The sequence below is a fragment of the Ranitomeya imitator genome, chromosome 2 (assembly GCF_032444005.1).
Source record: "Ranitomeya imitator isolate aRanImi1 chromosome 2, aRanImi1.pri, whole genome shotgun sequence".
NCBI classification, from domain to species: domain Eukaryota; kingdom Metazoa; phylum Chordata; class Amphibia; order Anura; family Dendrobatidae; genus Ranitomeya; species Ranitomeya imitator.
Genome location: NC_091283.1, coordinates 633,035,934 through 633,062,917, shown reverse-complemented (window position 1 = coordinate 633,062,917; position 26,984 = coordinate 633,035,934). Strand labels below are relative to the sequence as shown.

The 26,984-nt window shown below is 45.7% G+C and overlaps 1 protein-coding gene across 3 annotated transcripts in view; it reads right to left on the bottom strand.

Moving 5' to 3' along the window:
* Positions 1 to 645: 645 nt before the first annotated feature.
* LOC138665287 (calcium-binding protein 2-like) overlaps positions 646 to 26,984 on the bottom strand; it is a 133,763-nt gene continuing 107,424 nt past the window's right edge. For all 3 annotated transcript variants that reach the window (XM_069752624.1, XM_069752625.1, XM_069752626.1), the window contains 5 exons: positions 20,499 to 20,529; positions 19,504 to 19,638; positions 6,152 to 6,261; positions 3,662 to 3,809; positions 646 to 757 (listed from right to left, as the gene is read on the bottom strand). In XM_069752624.1, the coding sequence (XP_069608725.1) occupies positions 732 to 757; positions 3,662 to 3,809; positions 6,152 to 6,261; positions 19,504 to 19,638; positions 20,499 to 20,529 (450 nt within the window). In that variant the 3' untranslated portion in view covers positions 646 to 731. The remainder of the gene's footprint in view (positions 758 to 3,661; positions 3,810 to 6,151; positions 6,262 to 19,503; positions 19,639 to 20,498; positions 20,530 to 26,984) is intronic.

Below are 26,984 nucleotides of genomic sequence, written 5' to 3'. Positions count from 1 at the left end.
AAAAAACTTCCATTTTTACCATCAAAAATTTGTTTTAGCCCCAGATTTTAATTTTTACACAAGAAAAATGGCACCAAAATTTGTCCCACAAATTCTGCTGAATGTAGAAATACCCTATCTGTGACAGTACACTGCGCAGATTGTCTGTGAATAGGCTGTGGACTCCATCTGTATAATTTATCTACAGGTGTAGTAACGATTTAGACTCCATGGGCGTTTTCCAGAAGCAAGCAGCAACGGATGTTGCTGATTGAAAATTGCAAACTGCCCTTGTAGTACCCAATACATTGTAGTGTCCAGTACATTATGCCCAGCTCATTCTTCTGGAGACACACACCTGTAAATTAGGCGGGCTCTCATCACTACAGAAATGCCAAACATGTGGGCCCTAAATGTGGTTTAGGCACACTGGGGCTCAGAAGGGAGGGGGCATTTGGATTTGGAAGACCATAACTTGGAGTCATTTCGCTTTTCCAGAGCCTTTGTGCCACCAGTAAGGTGGAAGCCCCTACCTTACAGAAGCATTCTTATGCAGGGGTATCTGGGAGATTAAGGTGGCGCCTCATAGGTTTGCCAACTATTCCATGAGCATCCCAGCGATTGTGGGAATGTTGGTAAGAAAAGTAAGAAGGCATATACAGTTCATTACAATAATATACATTTATTTGGTATATTGAAGTTCAAACACACAGTGGCTTCTACAGGACGTCTCCAGATTTCACTTCAGGTCATCAGCGAGACATCATATGTACAAACTCTGTAAGAGAAGCAAAAGAAGAAGATCGGATGAAAGACCTGGAAATAACATTGGATTTAAGGCTACTTTCACACTAGCGTTTTTTGACGTACGTCGCAATGCGTCATTTTGGAGTAAAAACGCATCCTGCAAAGTTGCCCGCAGGATGCGTTTTTCTCCATACACTTGTATTACCGACGCATTGCGACGTATGGCCACATGTCGCATCCATCGTGCGACGGATGTGTCGTGTTTTGGCGCACCGTTGGCACTAAAAAGTTACATGTAACGTTTCTTTGTGCGTCGAGTCTGCCATTTCCGACCACGCATGAGCGGCCGGAACTCCGCCCCCTCCCCCCCCCCCCCGGACCTTACAATGGGGCAGCGGATACGTTGTAAAACTGCATCCGCTGCCCCCGTTGTTCATTTTTTTTCGCAGTTTGCGTTGGTACGTCGGGTCGAGGCATGGCAACGGCCCCGTACCGACGCTAGTGTGACAGTAGCCTAAAGCTAAAGACAAAGCATCACACTGGCAACAGCTTTATTAAATAGGTTCTTAAAGGCACCCTGTCAGTAAATAATGATATTTACCTGCAGCCATTATGGTAATCTGCTAGTAAACACCAATCTGAACATTTAGAGGTGCTCTTCCCACAGCATCTCGTTTGGAGTCTATGAGGCCGTGAACAGTCATTCAGTATACCGTGAGTGCGCGGTAAACACTTCCCCCTGCACTTTGAATGACAGGCTGCCACATATACCCGCTACAGAGCAGGATGTCAATCAATGGGCAGGAGTAGTGACTATAGCCCACTCACTATACACTGAGCGCTGACTGTTTCTTGCCCCGACGACTAGGAATGAGTGGCTGTTGGGAGAATATGACTTCATTTTCTCCCTGTAGCCTCACTTCCAAATAGGCTGGTACACATGTTTAAAATTGTATTTCCATGCAGATTACCATTATGGTGAATACTATTTTTGGGCTGACAGTTTCCTTTTAAAGAAGCTTCAAAGATCTCATTGACTTATATTCAGACTGCTCTCATTCTTGCCATGAAAAATAACAGACGCCACTGAACATGTATTAGATATTTATCCAGATTTATCTGTCTCCATGCTAAGAAAATTTTGGGAACCTGAAATCAATTTCCCATTCCCATGTATCATAGAAGCCAGCTACTGCATGACATCTTAAGAGAAGCAGGCACTCAGAGCTGTATGGGGTGTTATGATCTGGTGGTTTAGGAACAACATGAGACAAGCTCTGAAGGAGGTGGTATCTGTACTGACCGCAGACCCTGAACCTAGCAGCGCAACTAGAAATAGCCGTGGGGGGTACCTGACGCTCCCTAGACCCCTCGGCACAGCCTAAGATCTAACTTCCCCTAAAGAATGAAACAGGAAACCTATCTTGCCTCAGAGAAAATCCCCAAAGGAAAGACAGCCCCCCACAAATATTGACGGTGAGAGGAGGGGAAAATAACATACGCAGAGATGAAATCAGATTTTAGCATAGGAGGCCAGTCTAGCTTGATAGATAGGACAGGAAAGGATACTGTGCGGTCAGTATAAAAACTACAAAAATCCACGCAGAGTTTACAAAATCTCCACACCTGACTAAAGGTGTGGAGGGTAAATCTGCTTCCCAGAGCTTCCAGCTAACAGAAAAAATCCATAATGACAAGCTGGACAAAAATAGAATGCACAGAACAATAAGTCCACAACATGTGGACTGAAATGAGCAAAGCCAGAACTTATCTTTGCAGAACTGGTCAGGAAACCAGGAGAATCCAAGCAGAGATGTGAATCCAGCCAGAGAACATTGACAAGTGGCATAGGCTGAAGACTAGAGCCAGGTTAAATAGCAGAGCCAGGAGAGACGATTAGTGAAAGCAGCTGCTAAAGCTAAACCCAAGGAGCGGCAGTTCCACTCAATACCACCAGAGGGAGCCCAAGGGCAGAATTCACAAAAGTGCCATTTACAACCACCGGAGGGAGCCCAAGAACGGAATTCACAACAATGGGGCCGACGTATCAGTATTTATCCCAGTTATCTGCGAGTTGAAGCAGTGTTGAGACTAAGCATTTACTTATGAAACTGTACCACTTTTTGTGACATAGAAATCAGGAAAGAAAGGGGCAATTATTTAATTAAAGTAAAAAAAAATCCAATTTCTAATTACAAAATTAAACTGTAAATAGACTGTAAATTATTAAAAGCTGCTGATGCAAAAAAATGGATTGCAGAGTGATGACAAGTAAGAAACAAATCGTCTACGTTTTCTGGATGAAACGTGAACCTGGCGGCAGGGTGATAATGGAGAGCAGATTTTTAGGCATGCCCCCCAGAAAAAGGTCCACACCCATGGAGCCGTATGACAAAGCTAGAAAAAAATAGTGGAGCAAAAACTGGGCACTTTCGACCTGGTGACTGATGCTTTTAAAATAAAGAGATTAAAAATTGTAGGGGAGTGTTGTCCTGTAGTGTTGTCTAATCTACAAAATTATTATATGTTATACGTAAATGTTATATGCCTCATTAGGAGAGTGAAGGTGGGGCAGGGTTCTTTTTAAGCATCCTAATATCTTAGCCACAGTTGAGTGAATCTGATAGCACACACCTGCAATACTAGTTATTATGGATGGTGTTGGATCACTTGACTTTGGCAGTTCTGATCCCCCACTTGTGTTATGTGGATCGGGTGTATTCTCTGCTCAACAGCAGTATGGAGACTCTGAGAAGGCCAGGTGATGCCAGGTTGACTTTAAAACTTATTACATTTATCACTTCCTGTTGATATAATGACTACTCAAATTTGATGATCTTGAAATTCCAAAGATTGTACTACAAGTGTCAAAAATGACCTTTAATATTAGAAACTATCTTCAGATTAAGTAGATAGATACCGTAGATCATCCTACCTTCAAAGTCTACAAGTCCATCCCCATTCACATCCACATCTCTCAGGATTTCATCAACTTCACGGGGGCCCAGTTGTTGACCGAGGAGTTTCTTCATAGCCTCGCGTAGTTCCCGAGTGCTGATTCTGCCATCACCATTTGAGTCAAACTGGTTTTAATAAAAATGTGCTATTAGCTGTGTCTTAAATGAAAATAGTACAAAAAAACATAATGATATGCCTGCCAAAGGATTGCAGAATCAAACAGAATACATACAGTTGTGTGAAGAAGTGTTTTTCCCTTCCTGATTTCCTGTTCTTTTGCATGTTTGTCACACTTAAATGTTTCAGATCACCAAAAAATGTAAATATTAGACAAAGATAAAACAGGTAAATGCAAAAGGCAGTTTTTAAATGAAGGTCTTTATTATTATTAAGGGAAAAAGAAATCCAAACCTATAAGGCCCTGTGTGAAAAAGTGTTTGCCCCCTAAACCTAATAACTGGTTGGGCCACCCTTAGCAGCCACAACTGCAATCAAGAGTTTGCGATAGCTGGCAATGAGTCTTTTACAAAGGTCTGGAGGAATTTTGGCCCAGTCATCTTTGCAGAATTGTTGTAATTCAGCCACATTGGAGGGTTTCTGAGCATGAACCTTTTTAAGGTCATGCCATAGCATCTCAATTGGATTAAGGTGAGGACTTTAACTAGACCACTGCAAGGTCTTAATTTTGTTTTTCTTAAGCCATTCAGTGGCAGACTTGCTTGTGTGTTTTGAATCATTGTCTTGCTGCATAACCCAAGTGCGCTTCAGCTTGAGGTCATGAACAAATGGCCGGATATTCTCCTTCATGGTTTTTTGGAAGACAGCAGACCTCATGGTTCCATTTACCACAACAAGTCTTCCAGGACCTGAAGCAGCGGACCATTACACTACCACCACTATATTTTACAATTGGTATGATGTTCCTTTTCGGAAATACTGTGTTACTTCTATGCCAGATGTAATGGGACACACAATTTCCAAAAAGTTCAACTTTTGTCTCTTCAGTCCACAGAGTATTCTCCCAAAAGTCTTGGGGATCATTATGTTTTCTGGCAAAGCTGAGATGAGACTTTATGTTCTTATTGCTCAGCAGTGGTTTTCGTCTTGGAACTCTGCAATGCAGGCCATTTTTGCCCAGCCTCTTTCTTATGGTGGAGTCATAAACACTGACCTTAACTGAAGCAAGTGAGGCCTTCACTTTTTTGGATGTTGTGGGGTCTGTTGTGACCTCTTAGATGAGTTGTCACTGCTCTCTTGAGGTAATTTTGGTAAGCTGGCCACTCCTTAGAAGGTTCTCCACTGTTCCATGTTTTTGCCATTTGTGGATAATGGCTCTCACTGTGGTTTGCTGGAGTCCCAAAGCTTGAGAAATGGCTTTATAATCTTTTCCAGACAGATAGATCTCAATTAATTGTTTTTCATTTGTTCCAGAATTTCTTTGGGTGGCGGCATGATGTCTAGCTTTTGAGGAGTTTTCGTCTACTACACTTTGTCAGGCAGTTCCTATTTAAGTGATTTCTTGATTAAGAACAGGTGTGGCAGTAATCAGGCCTGTGTGTGGCTAGGGAATTTGAGATCAGCTTCCTAAACGTGATAAACCACAGTTAATTTATGTTTTTATTATGCACCGAGCTGGAATTTGGTATTGGTACTATTATGAACTAAATATGACTTTTTGACAAAATTTTATTTTCCTTTCTCGGGAGGCAAAAAAACGGAAACAAAAATTACTGTTTATTTCTTTGTTATTCTTTTGAAATGTATTGTGTTGAAATAGCAGGCATTTACAGACTCAACAATACCAAATATGTTTATTTTCTCATTTAATTTCTTAATTTATAGATTGGGAAAAGGTGGGTGTGTAGAATGTTTAGTTTTTATATTTTTTAAAAACTCTAGGAGACTTGAATCTGAAATTGTTTGATCACTAATACAATACATTGCAATACTTTATTACACTGCCATGGTAGCCCATTGACATCTTATGATTTAATCGCAGGTAGCGATGGGAAAGAAAATGCAGGTCTGCCGGGGTGCTTTTATGTCTACAACACATGACTACTGCACCCAATTAGTGGCCTCTGTGTTCATGCCAAGGTAGACAGCATGAGAATACTGAGGCCAGCATCTAAAGGTTGATGCTTTTTTGTTATTTTTCAGCAATTCCTATCATTGCACCATTTTTTAATGGACAAAACCTTTAAGGAGAAAGTGTATGACTACCTTACCTTTACCTATCCATCCTCTCTCACCTATGTAGTCTGAATAATTTGATATAGTGATTCTCATACAATACCTCTTTAGTGATTTTCATGACCAATCTGGGAGCGCATATAGAAGGTGATATACTTTGTACACACCCACAAAGTTTGCCGAAAATAACGTACATATACAATACAATGCATGTAGCGTTCATGAAGACGGGTTTTCAAAACCTCATCCGGATATAGCAGTCCTTATATCATACCTCTTTAAACGCATCTCTCAGCTCCTTCACTCCAATCATGTCAGCTGTCTCTGCAAGAAGTTTAGGTCCCATCAGCTCTACAAAGTCTTCAAAGTCAACTTTACCCCCAGCTAAGGGCAAAAGAACAATTTATTTTAAATAGAATTGTATACTGACAGAGTAGTAGGAAATCTCAGCTAAACTGCAACACTGATCTTACACGGAACTCCAAAATCCCTATTGCCATATATACAGAAGTGTAGCCCTACAGACAGGACATTTAAACATAGAATAGTAAAAATCTATAAAAGATCATAATGTTTAAATATATACAATACTGTGCAAAAGTTAGAAAGCTTTCATATATAAAGGGTATCTATTTGTAATCTAGCCTGAAGAAGGAGCCACTGTGCTCTGAAAGTTTGCAAACATATTATTTTCTGGTTAGCCAATAAAGGTATCACTCCTAGAATACTTCTGTCATCATTGGGCAGAATAATATTCACATCGATATATAAAGGGTTAATAGTTTATTTTTATCTAGCTATATATAATCGTTTAAGGTCCACTTCCGTCTGTTTGTCTGTCTGTCATGGAAATCCCACGTCGCTGATTGGTCACGACCGGAGCAGCATTTAAACACCGCTTTGCTGATTGGTCGCGGCGCCCATCGGACCAGAACCGGACCGGCACCGCCCCTGGGTGAGTATAATCTAACCTCTTTTTCTCATCTTTTAGGATACATCGGGGGCTTATCTACAGCATTACAGAATGCTGTAGATAAGCCCCTGATGCCGGTGGGCTTAGCTCACCTTCCATTTTGGGGGTGACAGGTTCCCTTTAAGTCCTGTTTTTCCCACATCTCCATTCAACACCACCCTGATGTTGACAGGCCATTCTTCCTTGATGTGGATGTCTCTGCTATTAGTATTGTAGCAGTACTTTCTCAAAATTCTTCTGAATCTAGAAAGTATCCCTGTGCTTTTTTTCCTCCAAGAAACTATCTCCGGCTGAATGGAATGTATTGGTGATTGAGAACTCTTATCTATAAATGTAACTCGTTTTACATCACATATATACAAATCATAAACATCTGCAGTTTCTTCGGTCAGTCCGTAAGCTGAATCACTGTTAAGCTGACGGTCACTCTTCTTGTGGTTTTACTACATCCTTGCCTACCACTAAGATAAAAAGCATGGCTTTCCATTTCCAGGTCTTTTGACTCTTGTGGTACTTCTGCTGATTCTGATGTAATTGAACCCGAACATATTCTTGCCTCTAGTTTTAGCTTTTACCAATTCTCCACTTAAAGGATGTTCTCCAACATCAAAAACCTTTTTCTGGAAGGTCTTAACTTTGGCCCATTTTTCCCCTTTTCTTCTGGTCACCCAAGAGCTAAATGAACTGTGGAACTCCTTTCTTATTTCTATTGGTGGCCTACATAGAAACAATATGCAAATTGCCCCTTCAGAGAAAAAGAGGACTTAAACTCTATAGCGCCACCTGTTGGAAGTAGCGATCCTACAAGTCACAATCAACCCTTTAACGAGTTGTGCGATATGACTTAGGATAAAAGCCAAATCAGTATCTCAATTCGCAGACATGGTGTTTCGGGCTGTTGGCCCTTGTCAGTGCGAAGCAGGAGAACTGATTTGGCTAGGTGAGAGGCTCTGGACTGGGGACTAAGGGGTATCGTTTCTCCTTATGGAGAGTAGCATACCATCTCTGGCTTGTCAAGGTAAGGAGGCTTATTCGCCGTGCAATGCTCCTCTGGGAAATATAATATGCAAATTGCCTCTTCTGAGAAAAAGAGGACTTAAACTCTATAGTGCCACCTGTTGGAAGTAGCGATCCTACGAGTCACAATCAACCCTTTAACGAGTCGTGCAATATGACTTAGGATAAAAGCCAAATCAGTATCTCAATTCGCAGACACGGTGTTTCGGGCTGTTGGCCCTCATCAGTGCGAAGCATGAGAACTGATTTGGCTAGGTGAGAGGCTCTGGACTGGAGTCTAAGGGGTAACATTTCTCCTTGTGGAGAGTGACATACCAGCTTTGGCTTGTCAAGGTAAGGAGGCTTATTCGCCGTGCATTTGGTCCTCTGGGAAATAAAAAATGCAAGTTGCCTCTTCAGAGAAAAAGAGGACTTAAAGGGAACCTGTCACCCCGTTTTTTGAGATTGAGCTATAAATACTGTTAAATAGGGCCTGCGCTGTGTGTTCCTATAGTGTATGTAGTGTACCCCGATTCCCCATGTATGCTGAGAAATAACTTACCAAAGTCGCCGTTTTCGCCTGTCAATCAGGCTGGTCAGGTCGGGAGGGCGTGGTGACATCGGTGGTTCTTCCTCAGCTTTACGTTGGTGGCGTAGTGGCGTAGTGGTGAACAAGCAGCGCGCGATCTGCGCTGTAATCCCTTGCATCGGTGGGGGCGGCCATCTTCCTGGGGCCGCGCGTGCGCAGATCGAGTGCTCTGCTGCACGGGGCTTCAGGAAAATGGCCGCGGGATGCCGCGCGTGCGCATTAGAGATCGCGGCGGCCATTTTCCCAAAGCCGAGATGCAAACTCGGCTTTGGGAAAATGGCCGCCGCGATCTCTAATGCGCACGCGCGGCATCCCGCGGCCATTTTCCTGAAGCCCCGTGCAGCAGAGCACTCGATCTGCGCACGCGCGGCCCCAGGAAGATGGCCGCCCCCACCGATGCAAGGGATTACAGCGCAGATCGCGCGCTGCTTGTTCACCACTACGCCACTACGCCACCAACGTAAAGCTGAGGAAGAACCACCGATGTCACCACGCCCTCCCGACCTGACCAGCCTGATTGACAGGCGAAAACGGCGACTTTGGTAAGTTATTTCTCAGCATACATGGGGAATCGGGGTACACTACATACACTATAGGAACACACAGCGCAGGCCCTATTTAACAGTATTTATAGCTCAATCTCAAAAAACGGGGTGACAGGTTCCCTTTAAACTCTATAGCGCCACCTGTTGAAACAAGACAAGGAGTTTTTTTGGAATCTTGTCCTCAGAATGCACAGTTCAAATCTTCATGTTAAGTGCCTCTCGATCCTCTGGAGCGTCTACCTATTTCACAAGAACTTTGAGCTGAAATTTCAATGGATTTGGTTCCAGATCTTATTGAGGCACAAGGTTTCACTACTATCAGGGTCTTGGTGGATCGTTTCTCTAGGATGTCTCGTTTTGTTCAATTTACGTGGTCTTCCATCTGCTCCACAGATGGCACAAGTATTTTTCAAATTAATTTCTAGTTCCAAAGTCTTACAATTCATGTAGGGTATGGTATGCAATTTGTTTTCAAGTTCTGGAATGTAGTCTGCAAGAATCTAAAAAATTTTCAGACATCTCTCCACTGCATATCACCCCCAAAGTAATGGTCAAACTAAGCAAATCAATAAGTTTATGGCACAACAGTTAACATCTTTCTCTAATTGTCAAAAAGAAAATTGGCCGTATTTGCTTCCTCGGACTGAGTTTGACCACAACAATTCAGTTTCTGAGTCTTCTAGGAAATCTCACGTTGTCACAGCGTATGGCCGAGAGCCTCATCTTGCACATACAGTGTCTGTCAGGACATTCATGACATCTAGAACTGAGATGCAATCCAATTTAGCAACTAAAGCAAAGTCTCGATAAACACCATTGATTACTTCCCAACATCGTTCCTTGAGATAATGTCTGGCTTTTCATCAAAAATATCAGTTTAACCCCTTGACCCCCAGAGCTTTTTTCAGTTTTCCGTTTTAGTTTTTCGCTCCCCTCCTTCCCAGAGCCATAACTTTTATATCTTTCCGCCGATGGCCATGTGAGGGCTTATTTTTGCGGGACGAGTTGTACTTTTGAACTACATCATTGGTTTTAGCATGTCGTGTACTAGAAAACAGGAAAAAAATTCCAAGTGCGGTGAAATTGCAAAAAAAGTGCAATCCCACACTTGTTTTTTGTTTGGCTTTTTTGATAGGTTCACTAAATGCTAAAACTGACCTGTCATTATGATTCTCCAGTTCATTATGAGTAGACATAGACACCAAACATGTCTAGGTTATTATGTATCTAAGTGGTGAAAAAAAATTCCAAACTTTGCTAAAAAAAATAAATAAAAAAATTGCGCAATTTTCCAAGACCCGTAGCGTCTCCATTTTTTAGGACCTCTGGTCTGGTGAGGGCTTATTTTTTGCATGCCGGGCTGATCTTTTTAAGTATACCATTTTGGTGCAGATACGTTATTTTGATTGCCCAATGTGGTGACCAAAAAAAACGTAATTCTGGTGTTTTGAATTTTTTTCTCGCTACGCCGTTTAGCAATCAGGTGAATCCTTTTTTTTTCTATTCATTGGGCGATTCTGAACATGGCATTACGAAATGTGTAGGTTTGATTTTTTTTTAATTTATTTTGAATGGGACGAAAGAAGGGTGGTTTGAACTTTTATATATATTTTTTTTTTTCATATTTTTTAAAACTTTTTTTTTTCTTTTTCCATGCTTAAATGGTTTCCATGGGAGGTTAGAAGCTGGCATAGCCTGATCGGCCCTGCTACATAGGAGCGATGCTCAGATTGCTCCTATGTAGCTGAATTACTCCATTGCTATGAGCGCTGACCACAGGGTGGTGCTCACAGCAATCTGGTATCAACAACCATAGAGGTCTTCACGAGACCTCTGGTCATTATGCCAACGCACCGCTGACCCCCGATCACGTGACGGATGTCAGCGGTGCGAGCTTTTCCGGCCTGATGGCCAGAAGCCCTTGTTAAATGCCGTTGTCAGCACTTGGCAGCGGCATTTAACTAGATAATAGCGGCGTGTGGATCGCGATTCCACCCGCCGCTATTGCGGGCACATGTCAGCTGTTCAAAACAGCTGATATGTCCCGACTTTGACGCGGACTCACCGCTGGAGCCCACATCAAAGCAGGGGATCTGCCGTCAGACGTAGTATTCCGTCCGATAGCAGAAAGGGGTTAAAGACTTGTTGCAGGATGCTGGCTTCTAAGTTCATCAGTCCATTCTAGATTGTTCAGTATAGGAATCCAGTCAATTTCTGTCTTCCACGTTAAAAACTTCAAATGCTTTTCATCGTCTTAGTAGGTACTGTGGTCCTCAACACATTTTCTACAGGTAAAGAAAATGAAGACAGCTCCTGTTTCTTTTTGTCACACAGTATGAGAGAAACCAAATTCCATAAGAATCTTTTCTGGAAGGGATACAGTTGCAAAGAAAGATGCTAGGTTCCTAAGCAGAATATTAATACTCAAATCTTATTAAAGAGATCTCATGCTATTCATTCTCTGTGTTGTAGACATGAGAGGAGCTTTAAAAAGGGATCCGGTTACTCACCTGTCATGGCTCCTGGGCTGTGATATGCTACGTTCTACTATGGCCGGTTCCATCTGCACTAGTCCGTGACATGTTACTCTGGTAACCCAGCAAGCATCTCCCTGGTGCAAGTTCCTGGTTTCATATAAATCTCGCTACACCCCATGCCCCTGTTTCAAGTGCCTGGTTTCATACACATCTCACTATGACCCATGTCCCTGCTTCAAGTTCCTGGTTTCATACACATCTCACTATGACCCATGTCCCTGTTTCAAGTTCCTGATTGCATATATGTCTCTGTTATTTGCCATATCCTTGGTGCTGTACCTGTCTTTGACTGCTCTTCATGACTGCGTATTCCAAAATGGGACCTCCGAGCTACCAGGCCTCACTTACCACGTTGATCCTTATACCCCCCCTGCCAGGACTAATTAAAGCCCCTTTAAATAAAACTCAACAATTAATTTCTTTTGGATAATTTTGGCCACAGCGGCCATTTTATTAAATAACAAACATAACAACCATTTATACATTTGTATAAAACTTGAGGGGAGGGTTCTTGGAGCTAATAAATCTGGCACCTAATAGGCAAAGCCCAAAACCAACCTGGAAAAACCCCTTCTTTACCCTCAGCCGTAACCACCAGCTCGAGGGCACCATGTAACCCGTTTACCGGGCAAACCAACCCCAAAGCTCCCGAGGTCAAATCCCCGTCCAGAGCCAGTAAACCAAAGCCAGATCAGCCCCATGGAACCAACTCCAAGAACCCCGCCCCCCGCCAACCAGCCACTGTGACAATAATGCAATAACGACCTTTACAAAAACAAATTTAGCACCTAAAATCCCCAACTATTCCCTCATTACACCAAAAAACAAGGGAGGGAGGGTGGGCTTCTCAGGTCAGATGCTCTAACAGTAATGGCCCCTTTCCCGCACTTTTCCATGACCCGCCCCCACCCCCACTAGGCCACCCCTCTACTCCTCCCCCTCCCCTGAACCAATCCCTTTTCCCTGCCTTAGTATTTTAAAAATTGCTCCCCTGCGTTCCCTTGGCAACGCAGTCATGGGGGGCTTTCCTTAACTTCGTTCCTCCAGCCCCCCCTCTTGACTGCGTATTCCAAAATGGGACCTCTGAGCTACCAGGCCTCACTTACCACGTTGATCCTTATACCCCCCCTGCCAGGACTAATTAAAGCCCCTTTAAATAAAACTCAACAATTAATTTCTTTTGGATAATTTTGGCCACAGCGGCCATTTTATTAAATAACAAACATAACAACCATTTATACATTTGTATAAAACTTGAGGGGAGGGTTCTTGGGGCTAATAAATCTGGCACCTAATAGGCAAAGCCCAAAACCAACCTGGAAAAACCCCTTCTTTACCCTCAGCCGTAACCACCAGCTCGAGGGCACCATGTAACCCGTTTACCGGGCAAACCAACCCCAAAGCTCCCTAGGTCAAATCCCCGTCCAGAGCCAGTAAACCAAAGCCAGATCAGCCCCATGAAACCAACTCCAAGAACCCCGCCCCCCGCCAACCACGAGCAGCACTGAACACCTCAGGCTCGCGAGTGCCCCACCACCGCCATGGCCCTCTCCACCCCTTCTTGTATTGCCAACATCCACAAATCCAAACCGATATCGTTCAAATGAACGCCATCACTCCTCCAGTAATTTCCCACACCAGCTTCCAACTCAAAATGGCGAACCGCCATCCCCCCGTTACGAGAAACAAAACTCGCCACAGCCCTATTTAGCTTCACCCAGGCCCTATTGATACCCCTCATAGAGCGTGCTGCCCTCCACGTTTTTCTGGGCACAATGTCGGACCACACCGTAACCATCCCTGGAAAGGATACCCACAATCGCAAAAGATCATACCGTATATCTTGAATTAATTCTCTCACCGGCTTAGACCCCAAATCATTACCACCCAAATGTACAATAACGATATCCGGAGAACGATCCAAACTAACCGATCGGGAAAATTCGGTCAAAAACCCGCGCCACGACATGCCCTGAAAACCCAGCCAACGGACCACCACCGCCTCCCTCTGAAATCCCAATTGCCTACCATCGTGTCTAACATCGGCACGAATCGCCCCCCAATGCACGAAAGAATGTCCGAAAATCCACGCCAGAAGTGGGGTCCATCCTGCAAAATACAATAATGATTAATACCCCCACTAAACAAATAACAAATCAATTACGCACATAAGATAAATAACGATTCGACGACCACCTACCAATACGCCGAATAACCTCCGGACCCAGCCCCAAACCAGCAGCCTCAGATGCTGCCCCAATTCGAAAGGAATGCGTTCCAAATAACGACGGATCCAGGCCCAAAATTGTCAACGCTTGTCTCAGAACAGCCGTAAACTGAAACCGCGATAAAAATTCGCCCTGACGGTGCCGCAAAAGAGGGCCCGACCTATCCGGATCCAAACCCCAATAATCTTCCAAACACCTATGAGGGCACATCGCCCCCCCAATCACTTTTCCTAAAACCACACGCCTTCCTTTCCCCAACTGATCAGTCTTCGACCGCCGAATCCAAAAAGCAACCTCACCTGACCAAAATTCAGTATCCTCCGCCAACAAACCCCCAGCTGTGAACCTGCTAGGGGAAACCAGCTCCCCTATTCTCAAAGCCCCGAAAAAGGCTAGCGAAAAGGCCAGTCGAAACAGAACAGCCTCGTAAACAGAACTACAAACCTCCCCCAAAGCCACCCCCAAACGCTCCAACATCCCGAAAGATATGGGCCGCCGAGTATCGCACGTTGAAAAACCCCTTCTAAAACCTTTTAATGCCTGCCGAATCAGAAAATCCTTAGTAACATCAACGGAACCCTGAAGCTTAAAACCAAAAGCAACACCAGCTATAAATTTATTCAATTTTGATACGGACCAACCGCATTCCTCCACCGAACCAATTAAAAGCAACAACGCCATCACCCTATCACCATCGGATTCGACTGAACCCAACTGTTCCAACCACCCTTCCCACAAATGCCATGACGCCTCATAACCTGACCACGTCCTTCCCGACACTGACAACTGTATCAGCCGACCTCCTCGTCCGCAACGATCTGCCACAAATGAAAAGGGCATGTCGTTCCTGCATCTTCCGCTTCTGGAGCCAACTCCTGGAAACGCTCCCACTGCAAACGAGACAGAGCATCGGCTATAGAGTTTTGCACGCCGGGAACATGTACAGCTGAAATCCATGTATTCAACTCCAAGCACCGCAAAACTAACTCCTGAACCAATTTGATTATCGGAGGGGATGAAGAAGACAGACTATTGATCACCGACACCACACTCGAATTGTCGCAATGAAAACGTATCCGCCTATCCTGAAACGTACTGCCCCAAATGAACACCGAAACCACAATTGGAAACAGCTCCAACAGCGCCAAATTTTTCGTAAACCCCGCTTCACGCCACCAATCCGGCCATCCCCCAACGCTCCACTTTCCAGCACAATAAGCCCCGTATCCAACACTACCAGCCGCGTCCGTAAAAATTTCACAATCAAAATCGTTCAAATCCTCCTGTTGGATCAGGGCCCTGCCATTATAATTGTCCAAAAAACGCCTCCAAACCACCAAATCCTCCCTGTGCTCTTTTTTCAAGCGTACAAAATGATGCGCAGACCGCACTCCGGCCGTAGCTCTCGACAATCTCCTACAAAATATCCTGCCCATCGGCATAATCCGGCACGCAAAGTTTAACCGCCCCAACAGTGACTGAAGCTCTTTCAACGTAACCTTGCGCAGCTTCTCGCATCTCATTACCTCTTGCCTTAAGTCCAACAACTTCTCCTCAGGCAAGCGACACTCCATCTTCTGTGAATCTATGAGAATTCCTAAAAAACTCAACACCGTAACAGGTCCCTCCGTTTTATCACGCGCTAAGGGCACCCCAAACTGACCTGCTACCCACTCCATCGTAGCCAACAAATTGCCACACAACAAACAAACAAAAAATCGTCTAAGTAATGAATAACCGACGGAACCTGAGAAACATCCCGAACGACCCACTCCAGAAAAGTACTAAAGGCTTCAAACAGCGAGCAGGAAATTGAACAACCCATCGGCAAACACCTATCCAAGTAGAACCCCCATTCCAAAAACATCCCAACAGCGGGATACTATCGGGGTGAACCGGAAGCAGCCGAAAAAGCCGATTCAACATCTGTCTTAGCCATTAACGCGCCTGTGCCATACCTACGCACCCATTGCACGGCAGTATCAAAAGAGGTATAAACCACAGAGCAGAGATCATCCGCTATCCTGTCATTAACTGACTGGCCCTTCGGATAAGACAGATGCTGAATAAGGCGAAACTTGTTGGACTCTTTTTTAGGGACCACCCCAAGCGGCGAAACAACCACCCCCTCTACGGGTAAATCACTAAACGGCCCCGCCATGCGCCCCAGCTCAACCTCCTTTGCCAATTTTGCCGTAACCACATCCGGCTGCAAGTTAGCCGACCTCAGGTTCTTTTTAGAAAAGGGGATAGCATGAGCCGGATGAGGAATTCTAAACCCCTCAGAAAACCCATCACACAGCAACCTAGCCTTTTCCCTATCCGGATACCTACTTAGATAAGGGGCCATCCTTAGAACCTTCACCGGTGTCACCCCCATGACCGCCTCCCACTCCTGGTTTACCCCTCGCTTTCTTAAAACACTTGGCCGCTCCATGTGAGGCCCCTCCGCAGTGGGAACAGACATGCTTGAACTTGCATGTGCTGCCATATTTGCATTGGCCATCATTGAACTGCCAACACGTCCCTGTTTTGTCCTTAACCCCTTGTGACCCCTGTCCTCCACTTCCTTGTCCCGACTGCTGACCGCTACTCCATCCACCCCCATGAAAGGACTGCCCAAACCTCGTCGGGGCCATTACCTTCAACCACAAACCTATGTCTTTTTGTTCCCACTTTATCTCGGGTCTAATCGCCTTCTTTGCCGAAACTGCTCGTCGTAGCGTAACCACGCCTGGCCCCCATACGCCCTGTATGCTTCCCCTATCGCATCGACATAGCAGAACAAACCTGTACAGTTCTCCGGAAACTTCTCGCCTATAACTCCAGCCAAAATAAAAAACGCCTGTTGCCAGTTCGCAAACGTCTGCGGTATCAATCGCCAACGCCTCTTCTCCTCCTCCTCCTTTTTGCTATCCTCTTTCTTACCCTTATCCAGATTAAACTTCTCCAGGGGCAACAGGGAAAAAATTTCTACACATTCGTCCTTCCAAATTTTTTCCTTAACCTCTTTCTTTAAATGAGCCCCCAACGGCCCCTCAAAACACACGTAAACCTCCCCCTTAGCTCTATCATCCAACTTGATTCTATCCCCTTTTTCCTTATCCGTCTGTACCGACACCGACACCCCCGCCGATGACGCCTGTTCCACACCACTCGCCCTATCGGATCCGACTCCCCCTCCCGAACCCGTACCAGAAACCGGCAACAAAGCCCCTAACGGAGACGACCGCACACTATCCCGGCCCTCCCCATCCAATCTCCTCAAAATTTGGGACATACCCGCCAAAAGCTCCCTGACCCCCGGGACCACCCCAGTGCTGGGCCCCCCACTCCCCGCCAAATTGACCCCACCATACCAACTATCCCCCACCCGAGCATCACTATCCCACCCCGCAACAGATTCATTTTCATACTCACCAAGCTGCGCGGGTGCTGTGTCCCCGCCAGCCGTGCGATCACCAAACTCCCGCGGGTCGCTCCTGGAACTGGAATCCTCAGCGCCGCTGTGCTGCTCCAGGCCCGCGCCCCTGGCCTCCACGTCACCAGGGGGAACCAGAGCAGGTGAGCTGGAACTTTCCCTGGATCTTCTGGGTGACCTGGACCTGGCCGCCGCCAGCCCGACTCCGGACCTGTCTTCTTGCCGGGCTCTCCCACGAGCCCCGGCAGCTGCCGACATTCTTCCACGCCGTGCTGGGCCAGACTGCGGGGTTGAGGTGCACCTGCCCGTCGCTCTGCCTCTTGCCGCGCCGCCTCTGCCAGGCACCCGGGGTGATACAAACCCCGAGGTACCCGCCGCCACTCCGCTGCTGCTGGCTTGTCCCACCGCTCCCTGCGTCCTGCTCCTCATCGCCGGTGACGTCGCCGGCGCCGCAGACACCGCCGCTGCTCGCCGGGTACCGCTCCTGCTGGGCGCCGCCATATTGGTGCCGCGAACCGGAAGTCCTCCGGGCACTTCCGGTGCGGCCTGCTCTCCTCCCTGGGCCTGCGCCGCCGCTGCTCCCGGCCGCCGTCCAGCGCCCGCAACGCCGGCCGGTGGATTCCTGCCGGAGGACGGGCCGGGGGGAGTAGGTGACCGCCGGCCCGCACGCTCCGCAGGGTCCCGAGAGGGGCTCCGTGGCCGGCGGTTGCCGCGCCCTCCGATCTCCGGCGACAGTCGCTCTGGGGGACGGGTCCTCCTGGATCTGGTCCCCTGGGCTCCCGGGCTGCCCAGCAACGACGCCAGCTGGTCCTCCAGCCAGCCTCCCCGCCGCGATCTCGCCATCTCCCGTAGCTGCCCCAGGATCACGTCTACAGAGGCCATCCTGCACTTCTTCTCCGGTCAGATGTCACGTCTTCTCAGGTCAGATGCTCTAACAGTAATGGCCCCTTTCCCGCACTTTTCCATGACCCGCCCCCACCCCCACCAGGCCACCCCTCTACTCCTCCCCCTCCCCTGAACCAATCCCTTTTCCCTGCCTTAGTATTTTAAAAATTGCTCCCCTGCGTTCCCTTGGCAACGCAGTCATGGGGGGCTTTCCTTAACTTCGTTCCTCCAGCCCCCCCTCTGGAGCATCTAGTGCTTTTGTCTTTGCTTGCCCACCCTGCTGTCCTGTTTTTCACTTATGTCTTGCGGTCCTTTTCGGCTGCATCAACACCTTTAGTCCGTGCTGCTCATCTTAAGTTATGGCTCACAAAATCCACTTCACCAGGTGAGGCCATAACATTTATATTTTTGGAATAACATTTTAAGGTGATTTAACAAAAGAAGTGAGCCAGAATATACAGTTATGTCCATAAACCCTTCATCCAATTTTAATGTGGATACCCTCAAATGAAAGCTGAAAGTCTGAACTTCAACTGCATCTGAATTGTTTTGTTTAAAATTCATTGTGGTAATGTCTATAACCAAAATTAGAAAAATGTTGTCTCTGTCCAAATATATATGGACTTAACTGTATGTAGGTATAATTGCATAGCTTAGGTACACCTACCAGATAAAGCCTAAGATAAAAACCAAATGAGAAAATACCCTGCAAATAAGTAAATAAATAAAAAGTAGTGGTACCTCTAATTGCCATAGGTTTATTAGTTGACACTGTTTTGATTTAAAAAAAAAAAGCGTAAAAGCCATCCCAACATGACAAGGTGTACCCAATCGGGACGCTTCTATCTCTAATATTAAACCACATCAAGTGTCATCAAACCTCATGTAGATGGGGCAGAGCAGGAGAACAAAATATCAAGCCCAAAAAGGAAGAGGGGGCCTCGCACCTGTTTGTACACCCCTCAGTTAACAATGTTTTAATCAAAAGAGTGTCAACTAAGTACCTGTTGTTTTTTTACATTTACTATTAATTTTTAGCTATTTACTGCAGTGTATTTGCTCATTTAGATTAGGTTTTGCCTCTAAGGTGATTATAGACTGGAGATGGCTGTTAAATCAGCGATCATTAAACTATGAGCTATTTTGTCTGATTCCCATTTATATGTACACTCAATGGAGAGAAGCAGAGTCTGGAAGCGTCTTTTCGCTGGAGAGAACCAAAGGTCCGAACATTTGAATTCACACAGCCCGATCCTGATTCATTTGTTGTGGGGAGAGGCAAGTCGACCCTGCCTTTGCGAATTTCCACCTTTATGCAGAGACTTCAGCTACGTTTCCTTCCTCCCCCTGGATTTAGCATTGCAATTTTTTTTTAAGAGTTAGGAGGTTTCTGGACATTTATAGAGGGTTGGCAGTCATAGAAAGCGTAAAATAAAAAATGGTACCACTAACTGATTTTCTGGGAGAGTTCAATGAGCTCCATTTCCGTAGGCATATATCCCATGGTTCTCATGCACTCGCCCAACTCCTTGTATCCAATGAAACCATCTTTATCACGATCAAATTCCTTAAACGCTTCTCTCAGCTCTGAGGAGAAATCACACTATGATTATGAAATTTAAGCATAAAAGGGAAGTACATTTTCTCAGAACTTCAGTAATGGAATGGTACCTAAAGGAGATGTGTAAAGAAGACCATCCTGGAATGCATCTACTACATTTGGAAATAATATGTAGTTGTGTGAAAGTATCTAATGTTTTCAGTTCTGAACAGTCACTTTAATACGAATGAAAGCCCTGAAAATACAGGTCCCAATATGTCACAGGTCTCTGTTGATTGAGCACATCGCACATCTAGAGAGTGTAAAGCTGTCCAGGCACATTAGATGGCTGTCGTCCCAACGATGGTTCACAGTCATCTTAACGAGTCTCCAATACACAGGAGCACTAATTCATCTAAGCACTCGTGTTCTCTATGAGAAGGCCAATGGATTATACCGGTGGCTTATCTCCAGAAGAACAATGCGACTGGTAGTCCGAAATCAGACATGAGAAATTGACATCTCTCCTATCAGTCAGCCGGCGCCCCAATAAACATTAGACTACAACATTTGCGGGTTCAGCCGATATTAGTCTGATATGAATGGGGGCCTTTAGGGAGAGTACGTATAAATTAGATTCCAGCAGTAGTGTGTAGAATCATCAGTATACCTATGTTAGCCTGTCTGGTAAATGCACAAGAAGGACCTTAGCCCATAATTTTGATGTTCTTCAGAAGTTATGTGTTTGTAGTAGAAGATGTTCATTGCAAAATTATGTATTACAATGTGAATGTAGATTGTAGGAATGGAGAGCAAGTCTTCCCAAAGAATTTATAATATTAGTCTGGACACAAAGTATATATGGTAGTTGATACAGATATTTACAGAAAAGTATTAGACCTCCTACCTTCGATCTCCTCTGGTCTCAGCTCTCGGTCCTGAAATAAAAGGAAACATATACATCTGAAATACTGAAATGTTGTTGTGTACAATATATTTATTTTGCAGTGAGCCCCTGCCTGTGATCTGAGAGCATAGACAGTCTGTAGATGCCAGGAGACACTTGTGGATCTCCTTGCCAACAAAATCAGTATTTTCAGGTTACTGCAGATCCATTCCTATTTAAATTAATAGCAGGTGAATGTGCAGTGCCTAGCCGTGGCCATTATACATTTAACGGAGCTGTGTAGTTCTGCTCTGCATCTGATCACATCTAGCTGCCACCGGAAAGAAGAACAGCTGATCGTCGAGGGGTGCTGACTGTTGTACCCCCAGCAAGCTGATATTGAAGACCTAGCCTTAGGATAGGCCATCAATATAAAATACCAGTAACCCTTTTAATGTTTGTGAGATGAAACCTAGTTAGACCTTCATGATCTGCACTCTTAGCCTGAGTGCCAGTGACTCATATGATGACCTTAAAGAAGCACTCCTCCTATCAAAGTTTTTATTCTCTTAATATATTGCCATTGGAGCACCCCGTCAGGGCAGTGGAGTACTCGGTACCGGGTCCAGTCGGCTCAAAGGGGAATGTCATGGTGACTGACCCCGTCCGTGGCCCTGGGACGTCCGTGTAAAAGCGAAAGGTCTTTAAGGGGAAAAAGTTTATGTTCGTGACGCCACCTGTGGTATTCGGTCAGGGTGACCGACGCTGCTTTAAGGGGTCCGCTGAGGTGACGTTATGGCAGCGAGATGGTATACCTTCCCACAGGTGAAGTATATCCCCAGGGCTTCCCAGTGTGTAGATGGTGGATGGTGAGAGGCGCAGTGAAGAACGAGGACACAAGGTTGCAGTCTCTTTACCTTTACTGAAGACTTCAGCATCCACAGTCCAGGGCACCAGACCACAGGGCAGGCAGAGTCCGGCCGGTTCAGAGGCAAGTCCAGAGTCCCCTTTGTCGAGGTGTAAATCAATAGCCTTCCCTTGTGCTGTAGTGGTGTAGTCCCTTACTGCATAAGCTTCAAATAAGGTCCTCACAGATGTAGTGTCTCTTTCTGTCCCCCATATAGGATAGGACAAAACCCGTATGACTGGTGACTTGAGCCTGTTTATAGGGTCTCATAGATAACCCGGCTCTGTGGGGTGTCACCGTGCCTCCTGGGTGTAGGTGCGGACAGGTAACATGCAATTAGCTGTCCTGCCGGTCTCTGAAGTAAGGCGTAGAGGTCCTTACTACCTCGGTGTCCCAGCTACGGGTGTTCTGCGCCTCAGAAGGAGGCAGCCTGTTCGAGGCTGGTCCCCTTCTGGTATCCTCTCCTTTGCTTTGCCTTCCTTCATGCTCGCTGCAATACAATTCTGCCTTCAAAATGTCTTTTTCTGGGAGCTGCAGCTCTGAGGGCATGCACAGCTCCGTGGACCCTCTGTCCTCCTCAGACTGATGTCTGGAACTAACTAACTTTCCCTACAGATTACCAGTTATATATATAGTACAGACCAAACGTTTGGACACACCTTCTCATTTAAAGATTTTTCTGTATTTTCATGACTATGAAAATTGTACATTCACACTGAAGGCATCAAAACTATGAATTAACACATGTGGAATTATATATACTTAACGAAAAAGTGTGAAACAACTGAAAATATGTCATATTCTAGGTTCTTCAAAGTAGCCACCTTTTGCTTTGATGACTGCTTTGCACACGCTTGGCATTCTCTTGATGAGCTTTAAGAAGTAGTCACCAGGAATGGTTTTCACTTCACAGGCGTGCCCTGCTAGGTTTAATAAGTGGGATTTCTTGTCTTATAAATGAGGTTGGGACCATCAGTTCTGTTGTGCATAAGTCTGGTGGATACACAGCTGATAGTCCTACTGAATAGACTGTTAGAATTTGTACTGTATTATGGCAAGAAAAAAGCAGCTAAGTAAAGAAAAACTAGTGGCCATCATTACTTTAAGACATGAAGGTCAGTCAGTCCGAAAAATTGAGCAAACTTTGAAAGTGTCCCGAAGAGCAGTGGCAAAAACCATCAAGCGCTACAAAGAAACTGGCTCACATGAGGACCGCCCCAGGAAAGGAAGACCAAGAGTCACCTCTGCTTCTGAGGATAAGTTTATCCGAGTCACCAGCCTCAGAAATCGCAGGTTAACAGCAGCTCAGTTTAGAGACCAGGTAAATGCCATACAGAGCTCTAGCAGCAGACACATCTCTACAACAACTGTTAAGAGGAGACTTTGTACAGCAGGCCTTCATGGTAAAATAGCTGCTGGGAAGCCACTGCTAAGGACAGGCAACAAGCAGAAAAGACTTGTTTGGGCTAAAGAACACAAGGAATGGACATTAGACCAGTGGAAATCTGTGCTTTGGTCTGATGAGTCAAAATTTGGGATCTTTGGTTCCAACCACCGTGTCTTTGTGCGACGCAGAAAAGGTGAAAGGATGGACTCTACATGCCTGGTTCCCACTGTGAAACATGGAGGAGGATGTGTGATGGTGTGGGGGTCCTTTGCTGGTGACACTGTTGGGGATTTATTCAAAATTGAAGGCATACTGAACTAGCATGGCTACCAGAGCATCTTGCAGCAGAATGCTATTCCATCCGGTTTGCGTTTAGTTGGACCATCATTTATTTTTCAACAGGACAATGACCCCACACACACATCCATACTGTGTAAGGGCTATTTGACCAAGAAGGAGAATGATGGGGGGCTACGCCAGATGACCTGGCCTCCACAGTCACCAGACCTGAACCCAATCGAAATGGTTTGGGGTGAGCTGGACCGCAGAGTGAAGGCAATAGGGCCAACAACTGCAAGGCATCTCTGGGAACTCCTTCAAGATTGTTGGAAGACCATTCCTGGTGACTACCTCTTGAAGCTCATCAAAAGAATGCCAAGAGTGTGCAAAGCAGTCATCAAAGCAAAAGGTGGCTACTTTGAAGAACCTAGAATATAAGACATTAATTTCAGTAGTTTTACACTTTTTTGTTAAGTATATAATTCCACATGTGTTAATTCATATTTTTGATGCCTTCAGTGTGAATGTACAATTTTCATAGTCATGAAAATACAGAAAAATCTTTAAATGAGAAGGTGTTTCCAAACTTTTGGTCTGTACTGTATATATGGTGAGTGACCTAATAAATAGGAGGAGAAGCTCCCCCTGGTGGCCTGGAGTATGAAATGTGTTGCATGTTGTGATACCTGAATGCAGTTATCCTTCCTTGCCTCTGAACATAGCATCACTCTCCCTGGGAGGAAAGCGACACTATTGCGACGACCAGGACCCTGGGGCGCCGCACCATCATCATCATATTATACAGCACGTATACTTACATTTGGTAATTTGACCTTTCTACGCAGTATAGTTTTCTCTTTTCTCATCTCTATGTAGAAACAGGAAGTCTTTTCATTGCCAAAATAATTCCAACCCTCCAACTCCTGACCCAGCTGCTCCTCTCCCCTGCCAGGAAATTATGCAGTGACTGATGAGTCATGCAGGGAAAATTGACCTCCTGTTTCCACATAGACTTTAGAAGGATTCAGCTGGTCAGTTTTTAGGGTATGTGCCCACAAACTTTGGACAAACATGTCACTCTGGGCTAAACCTACAATTTATGACCTTGCAGGTGATGGTAATCCACTCTACTCTACCTGCCCATAAATTGTGGGTTTAGCCCAGAGTGACATGTTTGTCTAAAGTTGTAGGCTGGTGGCTCAAGAGTGGCATGTACGGTAGAGTAGGACCCATCAGAGGGAGATCACCCTGCCGTGGTTGATGGGCACACATGAATTGGCCAATTCATGCGCTAAGAATCTTCATTTTATCTATCTATAACTGTAAGTTTTATGGAAAAAAAAATTTTGAAATGTTTTTTATGAAAAAATATTTTAAGTATGATTCATATCGAACATTTGTCTGTGTTTTCACATGGCTTAGATTCATGTACATGTGCTGCTGTGTTCTTTTATATCTATAGATCTATAGATAGATAGATCTTTAGATCTATCTATCTATAGATATAGATAGATCTATAGATAAATCTATTAGAGATGAGCGAGTATACTTGTTGCTCTGGTTTTCCAGAGCACGCTCGGGTGGTCTCCGAGTATTTGTGACTGCTTGAAGATTTAGTTTTCCTTGCCGCAGCTGCATGATTTGTGGCTACTAGACGGCTTGATTACTTGTGGGGATTCCTTAGCAACCAGGTAACCCCCACATGTGCTCAGGCTGGCTAGTAGCTGTAAATCATGCAGATTTGTCAACAAAAACTAAATCTCCGAGGAGTTACAAATACTCAGAGACAACCCGAGCAACGAGTATACTCGCTCATCTAATATATAAAGCTGAATGTGTGTATGTGTGTGTGTATGTGTGTATGTCCGGGATTGGCATCTGCACCGTCGCAGCTACAGCTACAAAATTTTGCACAGTCACACGTCTGGACCCCGAGAGCGTCATAGGCTATGTTGTGAGGCGAAATTTTAACCCCGCGCTTTCCAATTCACCAAACAATTTTGCCCCTATCTACATAATGGGGAAAAAGTGAAAAGAAAAGTGTTGGAGGCGTCGCAGCTACAGCCAGGGCCGTATTTGCCACTAGGCACTCGAGGGCACGTGCCTAGGGCGGGGCAATGCAGGGGGGGCGGCACCTGAGCAGGTTTTTATATTTTTTTTTTTATTATTATTATTATTATAAAGTCCGGTTTGGCCCCGCCCCCTTATCCCCCATGCATATTCATCACCTTAATCAGGCGGCGCCATCTGACCGCGGCGCTCACAGGGCGAGTTGCAGTCGCTGAGAGCAGACCAGCCGGCACCGCTGGAGCAGGTGAGGTGAGTATGTCATAGTCAACAATACTGTCCGCATGTCTTCAAGGGGGGGGGCTGGGCCAGCAAGGAGGCATCAGCAGTGGCGCCGGGGGGGATAAGGGGGCGGGGCAAAATAGGGACATTGCTGCGCAGGGAGTGGGACAGAGCACAGAGGTGGTGGAGCCTGGATTCCGTTCTTCTGCGCGGCCGCGGTCCGCGGTGTACAGTGAGGTAACTTAATGATGACAGCGCCAGGGAGGACGGGGGAGCCGGGGAGGATGAAGGAGGACCGTGGTGGACGGGGAGCCGACGAGCCATACAAGATGGGAGCGTCGTGTCGGGGAGCCGATGATGGAGCCACCCCCACGCGGCCAGGGCAGGGGCCAGGGGGGGTGATGACGAGCCAGCCAAGCATACGGCGGGGCTCGGGGCCGGCCCGGGGGGGATGGGATGGGAGATGAGCCAGTGCACGCATAGGGGGGGGGGCGGGATGAGCCAGTGCTGAGCCACCCATGCGCCACCCATGCTACATACATACAGCAGGGAGGGGGAGATGAGCCACGCATAGGGGGGGGGAGATGAGCCACGCATAGGGGGGGATGAGCCAGTGCTGAGCCACCCATGCATACAGGGAGGGGGAGATGAGCCATGCATACATGATGGGAGGGGGGGGGGTTGGCCATTATACAGTATGCATGGAGCATCATGTGTGGCCATTATACAGTATTGAGCATCATATGTGGCCATCATACAGTATGGAGCATCATGTGTGGCCATCATACAGTATGGAGCATCATGTGTGGCCATTATACAGTATGCATGGAGCATCATATGTGGCCATTATACAGTATTGAGCATCATATGTGGCCATTATACAGTATGAAGCATCATGTATGGCCTTTATACAGTATGGAGCACTGTGTGGCCATCATACAGTATGGAGCATCATGTGTGCCCATTATACAGTATGGAGCACTGTGTGGCCATTATACAGTATTGAGCATCATGTGTGGCCATTATACAGTATGGAGCATCATGTGCGGTTATTATACAGTATGGAGCATCATGTGTGGCCATTATACAGTATGGAGCATCATATGTGGCCATTATACAGTATTGAGCATCATGTGTGGCTGGCTATTATACAGTATGGAGCATCATGTGTGCCCATTATACAGTATGGAGCATCATGTGTGGCCATTATACAGTATGGAGCATCATGTGCGGCCATTATACAGTATGGAGCATCATGTGCGGCCATTATACAGTATTGAGCATCATGTGGGGCCATTATACAGTATTCAGCATCATGTGCGGTCATTATACAGTATTGAGCATCATGTGTGGCCATTATACAGTATTGAGCATCATGTGAGGTCATTATACAGTATGGAGCATCATGTGCGGTCATTATACAGTATTGAGCATCATGTGCGGTCATTATACAGTATGGAGCATCATGTGTGGTCATTATACAGTATGGAGCGTCATGTAGGGCCATTATACAGTATTGAGCATCATGTGCGGCCATTATATAGTATGGAGCACTGTGTGGTCATTATACAGTATGGAGCATCATGTGCGGTCATTATATAGTATGGAGCATCATGTGCGGCCATTATACAGTATGGAGCATCAT